The 18,400-nt window shown below is 35.6% G+C and overlaps 1 protein-coding gene across 2 annotated transcripts; it reads right to left on the bottom strand.

Moving 5' to 3' along the window:
* Positions 1-8,841: 8,841 nt before the first annotated feature.
* Positions 8,842-18,265, bottom strand: LOC130648743 (E3 ubiquitin-protein ligase ZNF598-like). 2 transcript variants are annotated; one of them, XM_057454823.1, is made up of 5 exons: positions 18,194-18,265; positions 13,808-14,321; positions 13,132-13,267; positions 12,154-12,378; positions 8,842-11,342 (listed from the first exon to the last, which is right to left on the bottom strand). In XM_057454823.1, the coding sequence occupies exons 1-5, from the start codon at positions 18,245-18,247 to the stop codon at positions 9,872-9,874; spliced, it is 2,400 nt and encodes a 799-aa protein (XP_057310806.1). In that variant the 5' UTR covers positions 18,248-18,265; the 3' UTR covers positions 8,842-9,871. The 2 variants fall into 2 exon arrangements, with proteins under 2 accessions (XP_057310806.1, XP_057310805.1); XM_057454822.1 differs by lacking the exon at positions 18,194-18,265 and adding an exon at positions 17,885-18,187 and having other exon boundaries at positions 8,844-11,342.
* Between the last annotated feature and the right edge of the window lie 135 nt (positions 18,266-18,400).

Genomic DNA, 18,400 nt, shown 5'->3' with positions numbered 1-18,400 from the left:
GCCCCCCCCCCCCCCCCCCCCCCCCGGTCATAGTATGTTCGAAAAACCCCGGACCGAATAGGGTTAAGGTTTTAATCTTCTGAAAGCTCTAAAATCATAAGAGAATAATTTATTTTTCGTTTTTTTAAAAAAACTTATTCATTTTTGTGAATGTTAAATAAAAACAGTTATTCTTTACTCAGAAAATATTTGAAGTGAGCAAAAATGATGTCAGCAGAGCAAAAAAGCAGGTCATGTCAATGGCTATAAAGAAACACGGTAGGACTTTATAATATGTGTCTGAGTACACGTAATTATTCCCAAAATCTTGTGTTCGTGCATATACTCATTTTTAATTAGTTTTATTTGCATATGTATTAGTGTGATAAACGAATCTGTGTTTATGATATAAGGCTGTGGAGGTACTTTCCTGTACCCACTCAGTACTTTCGGTTGTGATAAGAAGAAATTGTATAAAGTCGTTTGTTTGATGTTTGGTAAAAAACATTTACTAACAAAAGGTGGGTACAGCTTAAGGAAACAAGATGAAGACAGCTACATTTAAATTCAGCTGTAAGTAACATATTTGCTAAAAATGTGCCATAACTGAAACAGGAAAAACAATTTTGCATAACGGACCCGTTAATTTGTTTTATTTAGGTATTGGCTTTTTGACATTTACCTTTGTACTTCTAATTAGAATAGATCATTTCATCTTTTTTTATATCATCTAAAATCAAGCTGGCATCGCGCCATACTTTATATTCTAAATAACTCTTAGCTATACTTTTCTAAAGTGGGTAATGATCCTCACAGGATACTAATTCACCTTAAGTCGCAAGTATAAAATTTCCGTTACTTTCATTTTAAGGTTGAGAAAACATTTCGATTAGACATCGAAATTATTTTTCATTTTGTTTCATTTCAGCAAAAAACAAAACCACGCAGTTGACATCAAATACAAGCCAACAAACTTCATCAAAAGTAAAAATAAAAGTAAAAAGCGTCACAATTGTCACCTCGACTGGAATAAAATTCAATTTGAAATGAGAATAACTTCAGTTACTCTAAAGTTATATATCCAGCCTGAAGATCTAACGCGTTATGTCGAGACAGTTCAACCACGTCTAGAAGATTGCTGTCATGTATGCAACAAAAGAAGAAGAAGAGAAAATTAAAGTTAAGGCATAAAACATAAAATATATATATATGTGATAGAATTATTAACGTGTATTTATTATAACTTCTTTTGCGTTTCCCGTTTGAAGAAAAGTTATATGCTTGAAATGATTTGTCCTTGATTTATTTGATATCTGTGAACTAATCAATATCTGTGAACCAACTTTATTATTTCATGCCTAAAAGTTAAACAGAAAGAAAGTTCTTTCTGTTTCAAGGACATTGTATTATATTGGTCCCGTAAAGTCCGCAGTTTTATGCGTTCCGCAGATTACACCGACCAGGCACACATATAAAGGCCACATGGCCTTTTAAATTATTTGAAGTCTTTATTTCGATTCATAATTTACGGTCCTTCCTTAATAATATACTCTTATAAAGTTGTTTTAATAAATTTAATTTCTGGAATTTTAAAGCAAAAATGTTTTTTATCAATTTTATTAGTTTCAGCGATGTCTCTCTATTTATTTATCAACTACTGGTAAGCACTAATATTTCTAAAGTTTTAGCTCCAATAATATAATAAAAACTGTTTTATCTATCTATACTGAGAAATATTACCCTCACTTAAAACTCAAAAGTATAGACTGAGCTTGAACTCTCACGGAAACTTATTCCTTAAAACAAAATTGTGTTGACCAATTGCTTGTGCAATGACAGGGTAACGACGGTTTATAAACTTTTTTTATTTTAACTATCATTGCGGTAGATTTAATTTTTGAATAATATGTTACACGCGCAAACTATAATGGTGTATGCGCTTCACTTGACTCACGACATACTGCATGCCTGTACTAAAGTACTCCACCGGAATGTGTGACACAATTTGTGGGGTTTTTTGAACGCTCTGCCGAGCGTTCAACGACAAGTCGGTGTTATGACGTCCTCTGGTTAGTATGTACTGATACGTCAGAAACATATCCACAGCTTTCTTTGAAACTATGTGAAAGAGCACGAAGAAAACATTTTTAAAGACTGTTATTATTTCGAAGTTTTAGCTATCTGTTTCGGGTATGTAATCTTATGATGTCCGTGTATATCGGCATTTTGTTTAGAATAATGCACTTCATTTTTTTCATAACTGGCTAGCTAGGGATGTAGCTAACTGGTCAGTAAGTGCTAAGTAGCTAGACTATACATCAGTCAATCAATTCAATATTTGAAGAAAGCATAATACTGACATGGTATCTCTGTTTTCTAGCTGAGTAAGGTTTTTAGCTATCGAGCTGTTGGTCATAACAATTGTAGTAAAAAGTAGTGATATTTTGTTTTTTAACTTTAACGTTAGCGAACATTGCAAAGATTCTCTGTTTGGTTCCCCCAACCGACAGTCAATAACGTGTTAAATTTTATGGTAATAAATTCTTATTTGTAATAAAATCGTTACTTTTGAGTCGGATTATGCTTCACAGTCTCAACCTGACCTACAATTATAATTTATGATTGCGAAATATATATAAGAAATATATGAACCGCCATTATTGTTGTCTTCTGTTTTAAATTGTTGGCATTGAGTGTCAAGGATCCTGTAAACTAATTTAAAATGAGGCACAAAGCTCCATTTGAACGAGGCACCCAGGTTATCGTTAATAGCTTAATGGCGCGTATTTGTGACTTAATAGTTGAACACATTCTGTTTTAATTTTTTTGGGTTTTTTTATTTGCTTACCGACCGAAACTATCTTTAGGGGCTCAAACGACTGTAATGGCAGATATTTGTGACGTCTGTCTTATTGGGAATTTAACCCTTACGACTTAAATATGAAAACCCTACCTTTCTTAGAAAAGTTTGTCCACCATTTTAGGAAAAGGTTCGATTTTTTACAATTAGTTTACTATACTGTTATGTTGTTGCTATTGCTGGATGTTGTTGTTATTTGTAGCACTTTATCTGCGTACAGACTTGCAACCATTCATATTTACTTTGTATTATTCTAGCACTTGTTGTTGGTCTGTGCTTTATTGCAGCTTGTTGGTCTTATGTAAATAATCGCATCGCTGCTTAACAAGAAATTTCAATTCAAGGACAACAGAAATTTCAACCGACTCAGATTTTAGAATCCGAACAGAGAATAGTTGTCGTCGACCCGTGGAAAAATCTATGGGGTCCCCCGTCCTTTATATATCGCATACCGTGTTTCCATAACAGACAGACAGACAGACAGACAGACAGACAGACAGACAGACAGACAGACAGACAGACAGACAGACAGACAGACAGACAGACAGACAGACAGACAGACAGACAGACAGACAGACAGACAGACAGACAGACAGACAGACAGACAGACAGACAGACAGACAGACAGACAGACAGACAGACAGACAGACAGACAGACAGACAGACAGACAGACAGACAGACAGACAGACAGACAGACAGACAGACAGACAGACAGACAGACAGACAGACAGACAGACAGACAGACAGACAGACAGACAGACAGACAGACAGACAGACAGACAGACAGACAGACAGACAGACAGACAGACAGACAGACAGACAGACAGACAGACAGACAGACAGACAGACAGACAGACAGACAGACAGACAGACAGACAGACAGACAGACAGACAGACAGACAGACAGACAGACAGACAGACAGACAGACAGACAGACAGACAGACAGACAGACAGACAGACAGACAGACAGACAGACAGACAGACAGACAGACAGACAGACAGACAGACAGACAGACAGACAGACAGACAGACAGACAGACAGACAGACAGACAGACAGACAGACAGACAGACAGACAGACAGACAGACAGACAGACAGACAGACAGACAGACAGACAGACAGACAGACAGACAGACAGACAGACAGACAGACAGACAGACAGACAGACAGACAGACAGACAGACAGACAGACAGACAGACAGACAGACAGACAGACAGACAGACAGACAGACAGACAGACAGACAGACAGACAGACGGTTATTATTAGAAGGATATACATAATAGACTAGAATATTTATGTATTCTTTGTCCGGGTCCCGTTAGGAGCATATTTGTAATGGATTTAAGATGTCAACCTTAATTGGGCTGTTACAGTAAATAATGATGCCATACAGTTAACCATCTCATGTTCCTTTTATTTAAGCAGCAAGTCACGTAAGGGGCACGTCAATACTCACAATTTTCAGTACAAAACTTCTCTGTTTAAGCTATTTCTCAAACTGAGCAATGCCATGACTTTTGTTTATTTAGATGCGTTATCAATATTTTACTGGTTATTATCAATACCTTTATGTTTATCGCATATCTTTAGGACGCTTTTTCCTAATCGTCATAATATACTTATTTTTGTGCAAAAACGTACCGATTTTTGGTTATTATTACAAATTTTTATAAGCAATCAAGTTGCTAAGGGCTCATACAGAGATTTGGCTCAACAGCTAAGCAACCGCTAAGCAACTCGACAGACTGATATGAGACAGATAATTCATTTCCATTCTTCGTAGCACATTGTTCTAGTGGGAAATCCAAAGAGGCGCTGAGAATGACTTGAAACCCCCTCGCTTTTATCAATTTATAGGTAGAAGCGTGCTATCCACGTGTCTCATGATTTCTTACGAGGAAGTCTCCTAAGACGATTTAAGACGAATGTCGTCATTTTTGTTTCAACTTGTTATGCTTCTAAAGTATTTGTTGCGAATCTTTATACGTGATTTTTACACAGAGTGGTGTGCCTTATATCATAAACGACTGTGCATGCTACAACTTTGGTTTCTTTTATCACATCAGTTGTTCACAGAGGATATAAGATTCAGGCTCTCAGGTTATTTAATTTATTGATTCTTGAAATGATTATTGTATTGTTGTGTCGTAGTGATAAGACTGAAAAATGCTAATGATTTTCAGACCTCTCTCTTTTTAAGTAAAAAGAAAGTTCCTAAACAGAAACGTGGACTGAACTATTCACATAAACGGCTAAACATCTTTCTTCCGATACAACAAGATTGTCAAATTAGAGAAATAAATAATAGTATGGTTATTCCAAAATTTATTAAGCTCAATCGAGGCAAAAAACAATATTAGATTACTATGGAAGCCGAGGAGGGTTAAACCTTATTTATTTTCAAAATCGAGATTTATTTTAGAAATCGACATTTATTTCAGAACCAGTTTCCAAATCTACTGTTGTAGGGACATTATACTTCCATATCTACTTTTCGAAATCGGGTTTTGAAATCAGTTTTTGAAATCGGATTTTAAAATCGGGTTTTGAAATCAAGTTTTAAAATCAGGTTTTAAAATTGTGATCAAGTTTTGAAATCAGGTTTTAAAATCGGCTTAGATTCATAATGGTGTCAAAAGCACATGGAAGTAGGTAAATTGAAAACTATGTTTTGTGGTGATTCTGGTAATATTATACAAACAGATCACATATTCTGTAGCATATGTGGAACAAGAAGGAGTGCATTTGCAAGGGTAATAACTCTTGGATGAAAAAAGTAAAACAATAATTATTTCCTACTACGTTGGTCAAGGAAATTGTTACGAAACTATAATTCAGTTTTTAAGTACCATAACACGTAGACTTAGAGTGGACTAAGAGAAAATGATATTTCGCCACCAACTGAAGCAGCCGTTCGTTGTATTATAACAAATGAATAAAATGACCCTTCACGTATGAAAGGATATCGAAGTATGTGGAATATGCTTCGTACTACTTATCACATGACAGTCCCAAGAGATATGGTCATGAAAATACTAAAGGAAGAAGACAAAAATGTTGCGTTTTTATTCATTAAACGTTATATTTTGCACTGACAATCGAAATCAATTCTTTCTTTTTCAAGTTTTAAAAGCCGAAAACTCTTAAATAACGAGGGCTCCGAGGACAAGGGTAGAAATAATAGAATCACAACGAAAAAAATAACCAGCCCGAAAAATGGCTCCAAAACTCTAACTCTAAAAATGGATAAAAATCGAAAAACGGAAGGGTTTGAATATCTTCGTATCAGAAATTTCAAGACAAAAAACGACAATAATTTGCTGAATTTTTTCTATATAATATTTGATTGTTTTCTAATATCAAGAATTACTCGATAACAATGCAATTTTCTTTCTGGACTCTCTTCTTTTTTTGCCGCTCAAAAACATTTCACGAGTATCTCTACTCCCATTTCCAGAATCTTGATCCGAAGTTGACTTTTTCTTTCACTTTTTTTTTCTTCAACGGTGTGGCAAGCATGCTAGTTAACGGAGGAAGTGTCATCACAAAATTGAAATTAAGTTCCCCATCAGTTTTTCTTCCACAGGTTCAGTATATATACAAATATATTGTGAACAAATTGTCATTCGCGAATTTTTAGTTCCCAAAAATGAAGATTTTGGAAAATTCGCGAAAGTTTTTTTTGTAAATTTTTTTTCCCGAAGTGGAATTCGCGAAAACTATAACTTCGCGAAATTTCGCGATTTTTTGTCATCGCGAAAATTTCTGCCCTTAAAGTAGGCAATGAGCAACGTCGATCTCGAAGGTTGTTCCGTCGCGCTTATTTTTCCAATGAACCAAATGACGTTTGGCATGCCGACGGGTACGATAAGCTCAAGCCGTATTGGTTACCGTTACATGGCTTTGAGGATGGCTACTCACGTTGCATTATTTGGCTTAAAGTATGTCGAAGTAATAACAACCCCATCGTTTCAGCTAATTTTTATACAAATTCAGTAGCAGTAGAGATTGGTTTTACCATAAAACTACTTAGAACAGACGCAAGAACAAGTACACAAAACAGAACAATGGCATGAATTCAATGTTATATGCTTCAGAGTACGGATGCGCATAAGTATGGGTCATCACAATCAAATCAGGGAATAGAGAAGTGGTGATCGCATTTTAGACGAGGATTTAATTTGTACTTTTTGGACAATCAACATTGATATCAATAAGACTGAAAATATAACACAATTTAAAATATTTTATTTTTCGCTTTTGCGCATTTTTTGACATTGGCCCCATAATGGCCGCAAAACATAAATTTGCCGGTCTTAACCGCCCTAAAAAAATAGTAAAAGTCTGCGAAGCTCATGCGGATCGCTTAATTTTTCATAAAAAGCCGCATAAAAATGTGAAAGGGTGCGCTCATTCAGCGCACTCTCGGTGCAAATACTGTTAACGGTTGGGTTATTGACTATTTCAAGGACATATTCAGTGGAGATATAATATTAGGCCTCCATCCTCATATAGAAAGTGTTTGGTTTATCACAAGTTTTTACAGGCACAATTAAATCACGTGACTTAGAATGGAATTCCCATAGCATTCGCAACTCCCGGCACACTCTAGTAGCTGGAAAACCAAATTAATTGTACTTTTACTAGAAAGTTCTTGTTGGAACCAGTAGGAGAGAAAATGTATGTGAAAAGATCTTTAAAAACTGTCCATGTAATACTGTCTCTTTTTGTCGAAAGAACAAGTTCAAAAACCTTTCTGTTGTTCCAAACTTGATTTCCCAAATTGCCAATTGTGTTCATACGATTTTTGAACTGCTGAATTTCAGTGTGTACACACTAAAGAAAAAAGCCCTGCTGTCAGGGCAAACTAAAGTATACTCTTTGTATGAAACAAAATACTGATCATGATCAGAGTGTTTTTTGACTGCGATTTCAATCACCGGGTTTGCAGTCATGTCATTTGCAATATTAATTGGAAGTCTTGATCCACGAACATTCTACAGAGTTTCCTTGTCATTCATGAAACCAACGTCTATTGTCACATGGTCATCCCTTTGTTTTAAATATTTTCCCTTCTTTCCTCTTTCTTCTGGTCCACAAAGTTAGAAAAGGTAAGTGGTTCATTTGTGGAAGGATGATGCATGCTTGCACTTGAAAGTGGTATAACTTCTTTGTTTAAATTTCTTTTCTTTTCACAGCGGACACAGAACGTACGTTCTATGCCTGGAAATTCAGTCCTGCAAGCACACCAGTACTTGTCCGCCATGTTTACATTTTACATAGATTTACGGACCAAAAGCTGAATTCTGAAACGCAATTCCGAAAGTGGATTTAAATGTATAATTCAGATTTCCTAATCAGATGCCCAAAAATTAGAGGATATAAATTAAGTATAGCCATTACCGTTAATTAGAAAACGCGTTAAATTAGTTGTTCGTTTTTTTTATATATTGCGGCAAAAAAAAATATTTTTTTCGTGCGCATATTCAGAATCTAAACGATCTTTAAAATATTTCGCTCGTTCACACTCGTTTAAACTGTAAGCAAGTCCCATGCCTTGTCCCCAGTGTTTGTCACTAGGTATGACTTTTTGCTTTCCACACATCCTATCAAGATTCACAACTGTAGTAAAAACTTTGCAAGCTTCTCAAACGAGTTACCCTTGTATTCATATTGCGATAACAGTTCACTGGTATCTTTCCATAAGTTAGGTTAAACATGTCACATATTTCTGTCTCTAAAATCCTTGCTTGTCCTCAAGAATTTGCAAAAATTAACAAACATTTTTCAAGCATTTAGCTCTTTAGAATACCCAGGTTCTACTAGACGATTTTTAGCCGAAAATGCTTACTTGTCATTTTTAACCGGATCGGAATGTTAAGAGTATTTGCAAAGATTTAGATTTATAGATTAGATTTATCGATCGTAGCGAAAGTGCCATCAAGATTTCACCCTGAAAGGCTCTCACAAAATCTTGGTAATATACAAAATACAAAAAATATATAGAATTTCAAGTTCATTTGTCAAATTCGTATTTTTTCCCAACTCGTACATGCGTAATAAATAGTAACTATTTTATCTTTAAATTTACTAAATATAGAAATATATATAAAATAGCAGATAAACACTTGCTGATAACAAAAATCTCAATTTAGAATTTACATAACAAAAAAAAGTAACACTTCTCCTTTATACTTAAATCTTTTAGTAAACGGGTAGAAAAATACTACCCAAGAATTGTGAGCAGGTTCTTTTTGACATGGCGAAATTCATTTTTTATTTTATCCCAAATTTAGATAAAAATTATGAACAAGTAAGAGAAGTAGTAAAATAGAAAACAAGATATTGCCAGATGTGTGTCTTAAAAAAAAATTATGAAAAATAGGGAATTAATCATGAATTTTAGACCAAATCTGTTTTCCCTTAGTTCGCATTTTCTTTGTTTCGCCAAACGTTCCCGCTGATTCGTTCCTGTTAAAAGGTGATAAATTACCTTGCACACAAAATTTAGCATCAGTATAACCACCTCAACAAATAAAATTAAAGGATGAAGAGAAACACACGTGAAAAAATAAGTACGCGAAATACCGGCTGACATTAGGGAGGGAGGGGATTAAGGGTATAAATCGTGTGATTTTGGTTGAAATGCACATTGCCAATTCAGTTTATAAGACGTTCTATGGACAACAATTACGTACGTGAATGACACAGACCTCTGAAATCTTAACGAAAAGGGTGAAAGTTAAGGTAAGAGATTCAAATTAAGGTCCACATACAGGAGCAGAGTACGCACAGTACCAAACAAATAATGAGGCAGGAGTATAAGAGGCTGTGGATTTAATTTAGAAAATTAACAATACGATTTAATTGGTCAGTCATCCGTTCAGTTTGAAAATACTCTCGCGCTTTAATTCATTTTTAAAATTTACCGAAAAATAATTTTTTGGGATATTGCTCAAAACGTTTCTCTGGGTAAATAAGCACAAAAGAAATCTTTTCACATCAGTCGCAAACAAAAACAAGGCAGTTTATTTACCCCATGCGTTTTCCACCCTAATTTGTCGATAACTATTATTGATTGGCGCAAAATTACGCGTTCTTTTTTTCTTCACGTCAGTTGGTAAAGCCGGAAAATCTTCACTGTGACTTTCCATGTGCTCCAAAGCTTTATCCTTCGGAAATGTTTGCCCACATTCGCCACAACGACTCATTGCAATTTCAACCGGTTCTTTATTAACATTAGCCGCACCCCATACTGCTGGGGGGTCGTAACTAGTAGGAGGTGCACTCTCCTGTACCTCCTTCCACTGCTTTGCCAGTACCTTTGCGTTGTTATGCACCAGCAGTAATTGCTGCTGCTTCTTCTCATCAGGCAATAACGCGACTAACTCGGAAAACACGTACTTCAAGTTTTCACCTAACAACTCTCTAATTCCTATGTAATACTCTTCCGCATTTTTGAGTTCACGACGAAATTCGCCGGACAGGGTTTTGAAGACGCTCAGGTTAAAATCATCTAAGTAAGCTTGCAACATAGCTAGTAAACGCATGTTTCGTTCCATTCGAAGGGAATGCTCATCATGCTGTTTTTGAAGACCAGGTGGTTGACTTTTTGCAGTTTCTTTTTTAGCTGACGGTTTATTAGATTGTTTCTCAAAACCAGGTGGTTGACTCTTTGCAGTTTCCTTCTGAACTAAAGGTTTGTCGGACTGTTTTCTAAGACCAGGGGGTTCTGATTTTGTCGACTGTTTTTTCGTTGGAGGTGTTTGTAATCCTGGTGGTGTCTTCACTTTTACCGAGGTAGGGTCTTTTTTCAAACCTTCACTTTTACTGAGACCGTTTGATGCAGTTTTTTCTGCTTTTTCTTCGACACTAAAACCGGGTGGTTTTCTAAAGTTTAAATCGCTTTCGTTATTACTACTTGGTTTGCTGGAAGACAGAGAGGGAAAGTCTGCTTCTGAACTGACTTTTGAACGACCTGACTGTTGGCTCCATGATTTCGTCTTCCCCTTCTTCTTCGTTTTTATTGGGATACCATTTATGCTTTCCGTCCATCCCTTGTTAGCGTGGGTAGGCGCCCGACTTTTCGGTGGTTGTTTAACCTTCATAGGTGGACCTAAAGCTGGAAAGGCTTCCTCGCGCTTCTTTTGAATTGATTGCTGGATATTATTAGCACCGGGTAGAGAAGGAAAATCCTCATTTTTCGGCACCACAGGGCGATGCACTGGCTCTTTAGGAGGACTAACTTCAGCCTTTGGTTTATCTCTCATTATCGCAGACAAATCTTCGGTAGGATGTTGATCAGCTTCTTGCACGTCTCTTGGTTTCTCCTGCTTTCGACTTCGCCGTGGTTCAGACGGTTTGTCAAGACGTTCCGACAATCCAATGACGTCGTCATCGCTATCGTTCATACTTACTTCACGTAAGCGGTTATGAATGTCGGGTTCAGAAGAGCTGAGAGATGCAGCGGCAGCAGCCATACCAACGTGTTGTAAGTCTCTAATAAAGTAGAATATTTTGTTGTTAAAAACGCGATATAAAATGAGATAAAAAATGAGATAAAAAATGAGATAAAAAAAAGTGAAAAAACACAAGTACCAAGTTTTACCAAGTTTTAAATCTTTGCAAGCGCATTCTCTATCCCAGCCTATCCCATTTATTTTATACTGTAAAGCGGTGCCTACATGCCAAATATGCAAGGGAGAGGACAGAGAAACCTCAAGGTATAGAAGTCATTGACAGAAAGCATTGACAAAATATAACTAACTAAAGATTCTGTTATGTTAAAGAAGATATTTTAGTACATGCGCTAACAAGCAGCTGTTCGCTCGACCATTCTCAGCTGAAAAAGACTACATGAATGAACTGCGAAATTGACCTAAAAAATCTTGCTCGTTGTCAGATACTTTAAATCGAAAACTTTGGCGAGGAAAATTTCGGCTAAAAAGACGGCCAAAAATTTGTAAGATAAAGTTTTAAAAATATTGCTAATTTTTCTTCCGCGAAATGTTAGCTTCTTAAATATTCTAGGCTATCGAAGCACAAAGTAGCACTGTTTACATTTCAATAAATATGCTGGTCACACTCGCCTACCATTTTTATAATTGAAAATGACGAAAAAGGCATGGCAAACCTTACTTACACCCTTAAGGGTGTTTGTTCAGGCTTACTAATAAAAAGGTACTTCTTCGCACGTTCTAATAAATAGGTACTTGTTCACACGTACTAATAAATAGGTACTTGTTCACACGCACTAAGATGAGGGTACTTGCTCACACATACAAATTAAAAGGTACTTGCTAACACATACCTATTATTGACTTCTTCAGCTTCATGTCTTCTTGTTTTTCCCTGAAACTCCCTTCTGTCCTTTTCAACGTTCTCGTAGTCATAATAATTCAAAGTGCCTCGATGATCGCGATGATATCGATGCCTCGCTCCACCTGCTCCTCGGCGTTTGCTGTGTTCTTCCTTTCGAACATCTTCGTAATCGGAACCATTTACAACACCTGATTGTTGTTGACGACCGCGAAAGCTAAAAGAGAAAATAATGTTAATATAATAATTCTACAACTACTTCCCCACTGTATATAAAAACCCTCGCGGTAAAATTTTTGGGAGCTTATTGTAAATCCAGTTTACATGGAAATCTTGTAAATCTTTTTGTCATTAACAACTGCCTTGTTTAGTACATAATAGCTGTCAGGACAACTGTGTTTGCGAGATATTTAATTGTGCGACATATAGAAAGCGCCATATAAAAAAGACTAGTACATAACATAATAGTACAATTTTAGATTTTTAAATAAACCAGCAGACGTAAATACCAATTTTTGATGTTCCATGGAAAAAAACGACTAAACCAATGTACTCCTCCATAAACAGAAAAGCAAAATATAGAGGGGTGGGTTGGAGCTGCACCGCCCTTACCCTTTTCCCCAGTAAAAAGGAGCCTATGCAGGTTAACTTTGTTTTTTTTGTTTTTTATTATACAGTTTTCTCACATTATTTCTCCTTTATTTTATTAAAACATTATATAAGAACAAGGAGGCCGCAACGTAAACACACTATTCTCATAAAAACAGCGAGTACATCCTAAAAAAGAATTTATATAAACTGTATTTTCTGGTGATATTAATTTTCCATAATTTAAGCCATTAAGGACAAAAAAGGGGAAAATTATTAAAAAAGTAAAGCATACACTCGAATGCTTAGAAAGTAAAGCAGGATTGAAACTTATATACACTCATTTTGTGGTTAAAATTTTATTCCCAGAATGACAGCTTACTTGTAGTCGATGTCAATCTTTCTTGCTTCTTTCGCTTCCAGTTTACTCAACTTTTTACCGTGCGCTGCAAGTTTATGCGCTTGGTAGTCAATCTTGTCACGAAAAACCGACGTAAACTTTTCATTGAAACAGTTGCCTAATAAAAGAGTCACACAAATTATAAGCTGGTGGAAAATATAAAGCAAGTTAAAAACAATGTTTTCCTGAGATTAAATTCGAACATTTAAAATTGTAACTGGGATTTTATGCACATGATGTTTACCGACATGGAGTAGAGCTAGCAGCTGGAATGAACTTAATGCTACACTTCAAACAATGGTCTAACTGTCAAAGTGTTTTGACTTCAATATAATCTCTGGAAAAAGCTTTATGGCTTCTAGTGTGTTAAGAATTCATGTTTTTCAACTTCTCCAGTAATTCGAAGACAAGTATTTTAATTTGTTTTTCTCGGTAATAAGAAATAAAACATGACAAAGTGGCTTGGAAGATAACGATTATATAGCTGTACTGTTTCTCATTCACAAAGGCTACATTTACCTTAAGACAATTTCCTATTCTTAAAAACAAACAATAAAAGTATAAATTTTGAAAAATGATAAATTCAACTTGGTCATTTTAAGGTGATAAGTCACTTCTATTGATTTTGCGAAAAGAAAATACATGATCCAGCACTTACCTTCATCACATAAATAGTGTGCAGATGAAAAGTGCTTTCTTAGATCTCGATAAACATCATAATAATCCTGCTTGCCATCATGTTCACAAAAATGACACCAAAAGTGGTTTTTACGCAAGTGCAGTAAAAGAGCATCGTTATCAAAAAAGCGGTCATCACAAAACTTGCATTCAGGATGACCACGATGTGAACGTTCATCTTTGTCACCTTCTTTGCGATGATGAACTAAGTCCCTCTTTGTGTACAATTTCAATTCTCTTGAAAACAAGCTTAAGTTGTCGATACAGATTTGACAGAATTGTTTCTCATGCACCTTTCTAATGTGACTCTTTAAGTCTTTAAGAGAACCAAAAGGAGACTCTTTTTCGCCACATTCAGTGCAAGCGTTAGATACCAAAGCCTCGTACGCATCTTTAACTGTTTTATTTTCAAATCGAATTCCATACTTTGATTTTTGCATCATATCTTCTACCTTGAAGTCCGTAAATCTTCTAACATTTTTGCAGAAGACAACCTAAAGTGGAAAAACATTTTGTTAGAGTTATTATTATGATTCCAAATATTTATACAGAATACAGACACTACAGCATTGTTCACCCAATCTCCCTTCACATGGCCCAAACATGCCTGCGCTATGAACAAAATCATGGACATTGTGATTACGAAGCAAACTCTTTGAACTTTTCGTAGCTTTGTTTTCCTACTTTAAGCCTTCAATTTGTAGTTAGGAGAGTTTTGCCAATTTAGCTTTAGTTTAACTTAGATACATACTTGTGAGAGGTTGAAAAGTCCGTGTTTCCCCTCAATCGAAAGTTGTAATACGTGGCATTTTCACCAGGAAAATTATTTGTTACAGCACCAACTACGGCCAGGGATTATAAATTATGTACATATAACCTTCATTTATTTATTACAATGCTATAGGTTAATTTCTTGTTTGAAACACTTAATCTTTTAGCTTCAAAAAAACTAAAGTCTATCAATTCAACCACTTAATTTGTCAATGTTGGTTTCTATTTTTTTCAAAAATTCTTGAAACTCTCATGAAAAGTTGTGAATAGAGAAAATTCAATCAACTCTGTGCGAATTACATACATGGTGCTGTCCTTTAGCCACCCTGTTAACAGTTTTCTATCCCCCTTAAAGGATTGGAAATAATAGACCCAAGACATTTCCATGTTAAAAAAATGGCGCCCAAACGGCCACATACATTTAGGTGGATTTAATGCTTTAAACAATGTAAAGTTTCATTTTAATAATAAATATTGTAATAAACAACCTGTTGTTATTGTTTTCTTTGACATTCTTCATTTTCCTATCTTTAATCGTGATGAAACAATCACAGGGTGGGTCCCGTGTTAAAAATAGACCCCGGGCGGGTCACAAACTAAGCTAACAGGGTTTAGGGGACCGGAAATGAATTTGAAGCATTTTGGGAGCGTTAACAGTTGGCATATAAGAACGTTTAATTCCCTCTATCAGTACGGGATCTTTCCCTGATCGGGTGAGTGTCCCCCGATTGAGTTAACCACTCGATTGAGTGAGTCGGCACTGGCAGCAATTTTTCATGACCACCCGATTGAGTGAGTCATAACTGGCGGTAAATTTTTAGCTAGCTAAATACATAAACAAATCAAATTTGCTTGGGAGAGACTTAGTTCTTGCCTAACATCTAGTCAGCTTAATCTCTAGAGACAGCTAACTAGCTATGTTAAAGATATCAATATTTCTCTACTATACTTTGTGTCAGATATGATAAAAAATATGCACATTTTTCTCTATATAGCTTGCTATACTGGCTTCTTACTAAACTAATTCCAAGCACATGTCTATAAGACAACTAAAATAAGCTTCAGAGGCACAACATGTGCAACCTAGACTGAAAATATCCACCATGTAGTCAATCCAACTTAAGAAATCATCAATAGCATTGGAACGGCACGGTGATTTTTTTTATCAGTGAAACAGCGCAAAATAAGTTTATGACTTTAAAAAGCAATTTTAAGCAAGAAAAATACTCACCTGATTCAGGTAAGTCTCTTCCGATCGGGTGGTTGCGCACTCACTCGATCGGGGAAAGATCCTGTACTGTCTATTGCAGATTATACTATGATGACCAGATTAGAGTGTCTATTAAGAAAAATAATTGGTGGCCGGTTTAGGGCGAAATGGCCGTGAATGGGCGATTTTGGTTGTTTTCTCTGTTCACCCAGGGTCTATTTGTGCCGTACAGGTGACAAATGGCCATATTGGTGTACGAACATACAGGCCTCGTCAGGAAGAAAAATGCTGGAGTGCGAGCTTCGCACGTCATGATACTTCTTAATAATTTTGAGGCATGCGTTGTTCGCACGGCATAATCTTCAATGGCGTGTGCTCATTTTTGTTCCATTTTTTTTTCAAATAATCATAGAACTCGCATACAGCAACACTAATTTTTGCCATGTTATAAAAAGCTGGTAATTTGTTGTGACGAAACTAAAATGTGTGATGCGTTCATTATTCATTATTTTTGAAGAAAAAAAGTATACGACGTAGCAACAGAACAAAGAAAAATTATAAAACATGCAAGTTACAGTCATAAAACTCTTTCAGTTAATAACTTTTTTGTAAATATTTTTTTAGAGGTAAATATTTTTTTTTTTTATATTTTTCAAAAAAAATATATCATTAAATATTAAACTGTTTTTTTATAAAAAATCCCTCACGTTATTATTTTGCTTCGATCTTAAAACATTCCCCCCTAAACAAAACAATAACAAGCTTTGTGACGTCCTGTTTATTTGGCGATGTTTTAAAACTATACAGATTGTTGTCTGAGTTGTTAAGGAATGTTTGTTGAAAAATAATAAGAAAGCAAAGTCTGCATGTGGCAATTGATCACCATAACTATAATTAGATATCATGCTGACTCTGTGCTTGCGAAAGAACATGCTGGAAGTGATTTCTGCGAAAGAACATGCTGGAAGTGATTTCATATAACGAAATTAGCGAAAGCATTTAAAGAAGTAAAAGACGGAAAAGTTGAATTTTAAAATTTATTATTAATTTCAAAAGAGCAGCTAAATTAAAAAAAAATTTAAATGGTGAATTAAAATTAATGTCTCTGTTTTTCTTTAATATAACTCGCAAGTAACATGATATATTTTTTTAAAGATTTACTTGCGAGTAGTTTAATTATTGATTACTCTTATTTATTTTACTTGCACTCGCATTGTACTCTCACTCTGAGTTATTTTTCTCACATTTATTTGTACTCATACTCTCAAAGATGTGTAGCTTCACTCACGATCGGCACTTTATATTATTCCTGTGCGCATTCATTGAACAGAACATTATTTATTTTAGTGTGTGATTAGTGCACACCTGAGGTATTTAATGTTTTTTTGGCGTGCGAAGATCGCATAGGAACATTCAAACATGGCATGTGTGGGTGTGTGCGCGTGCGATCGCACGGCATTCCTGACGAGGCCTGAACATACCTGTACTTATGAAGACTAGACGATAGCTCTTCATCATAGCCGTAAATAAGTTTTGAAGGTACATGTAAACCCTGGCTGTATATGGGCAAACCCACTTTTGCAGCATATTGGCCTATTGATATATTTTACAGCAGATCAACCACTGGATTAAGTATTATTCCCCAGTGAGTTGATACTGCTGTAAAGTTTTCAAGTGTAAATCAATTAAGATACTGCCATAAATCATTCAAATGTAAATGGATAAGATAAATTCAGTGGGTTTAAACAGGAAGTGCTAATTAAAGGGGGCCTTCAAAAAAATTTTTGGGCCCAGTTAGCGGGATATCGCTGCTAAGGGGGAAGGGAGTCTGAAGTTTTAAAAAAAAAAATCTGCTAAGGATTAAGAAATTTTAAAAATTTGTTTGTGGCCTAAAAATTCTTTGTCATTCACGAGCATTATTGCTCTGGTCATCAATTCCGATAACATTTATCTACAAAACCCCCCTGAGCCTTCCAAGATTTATTCTGAATCTTAGCGGCGATATCCCGCTAAGCAGGGCGCAAAAAAACTGACAAATCAAAGAAAAAATACACTACTGCATATATTTTCACATACCTGATCCATCTCAGCCCTGCATGCCGCACAATAAAACTGGTTTGAAAGTACCCTCATTCGGGCTGAACATTTATAACAAATCGGATGATCGCACACCCCCACAGCAAAATATGAAGCTTTTTCAACACAAAGTACACAATTTCCATCTTTTGATTCCGAAACAGAACGCTCCCTAAGAATTTTACTTTTCGTTCCTTGGTCTTTAAAGGAAGCAGTAGACATCTTAACTGCTAGGTATAGTAATCCGAGTAAAAACTTCAACTAGCTAGCTAAAGACAAATTTATAAAATAAAAAAATACAGAGCTCACTGCTTTGACTAGAAGTATTTCACCAACCAATTCGCTGATGTTGCGATGGTCCATACTACGGCCCTAGTAAACGTTTTGCACGATGGCCGGGAAACTGATAGTCAATAACTTAAGTTGGTTCTGACTTTTTATTTTTTAACAACGAAAAACGTATTAGTTTTTGTTTATGGTGGGACTGATTTTTAAAATGTAATGTCATTAATTTTT

The sequence above is a fragment of the Hydractinia symbiolongicarpus genome, chromosome 7 (assembly GCF_029227915.1).
Source record: "Hydractinia symbiolongicarpus strain clone_291-10 chromosome 7, HSymV2.1, whole genome shotgun sequence".
Taxonomy (NCBI): Eukaryota; Metazoa; Cnidaria; class Hydrozoa; order Anthoathecata; family Hydractiniidae; genus Hydractinia; species Hydractinia symbiolongicarpus.
Note: the sequence above shows the minus strand (reverse complement) of the source record. Positions and strands in the feature narration are given on the sequence as shown.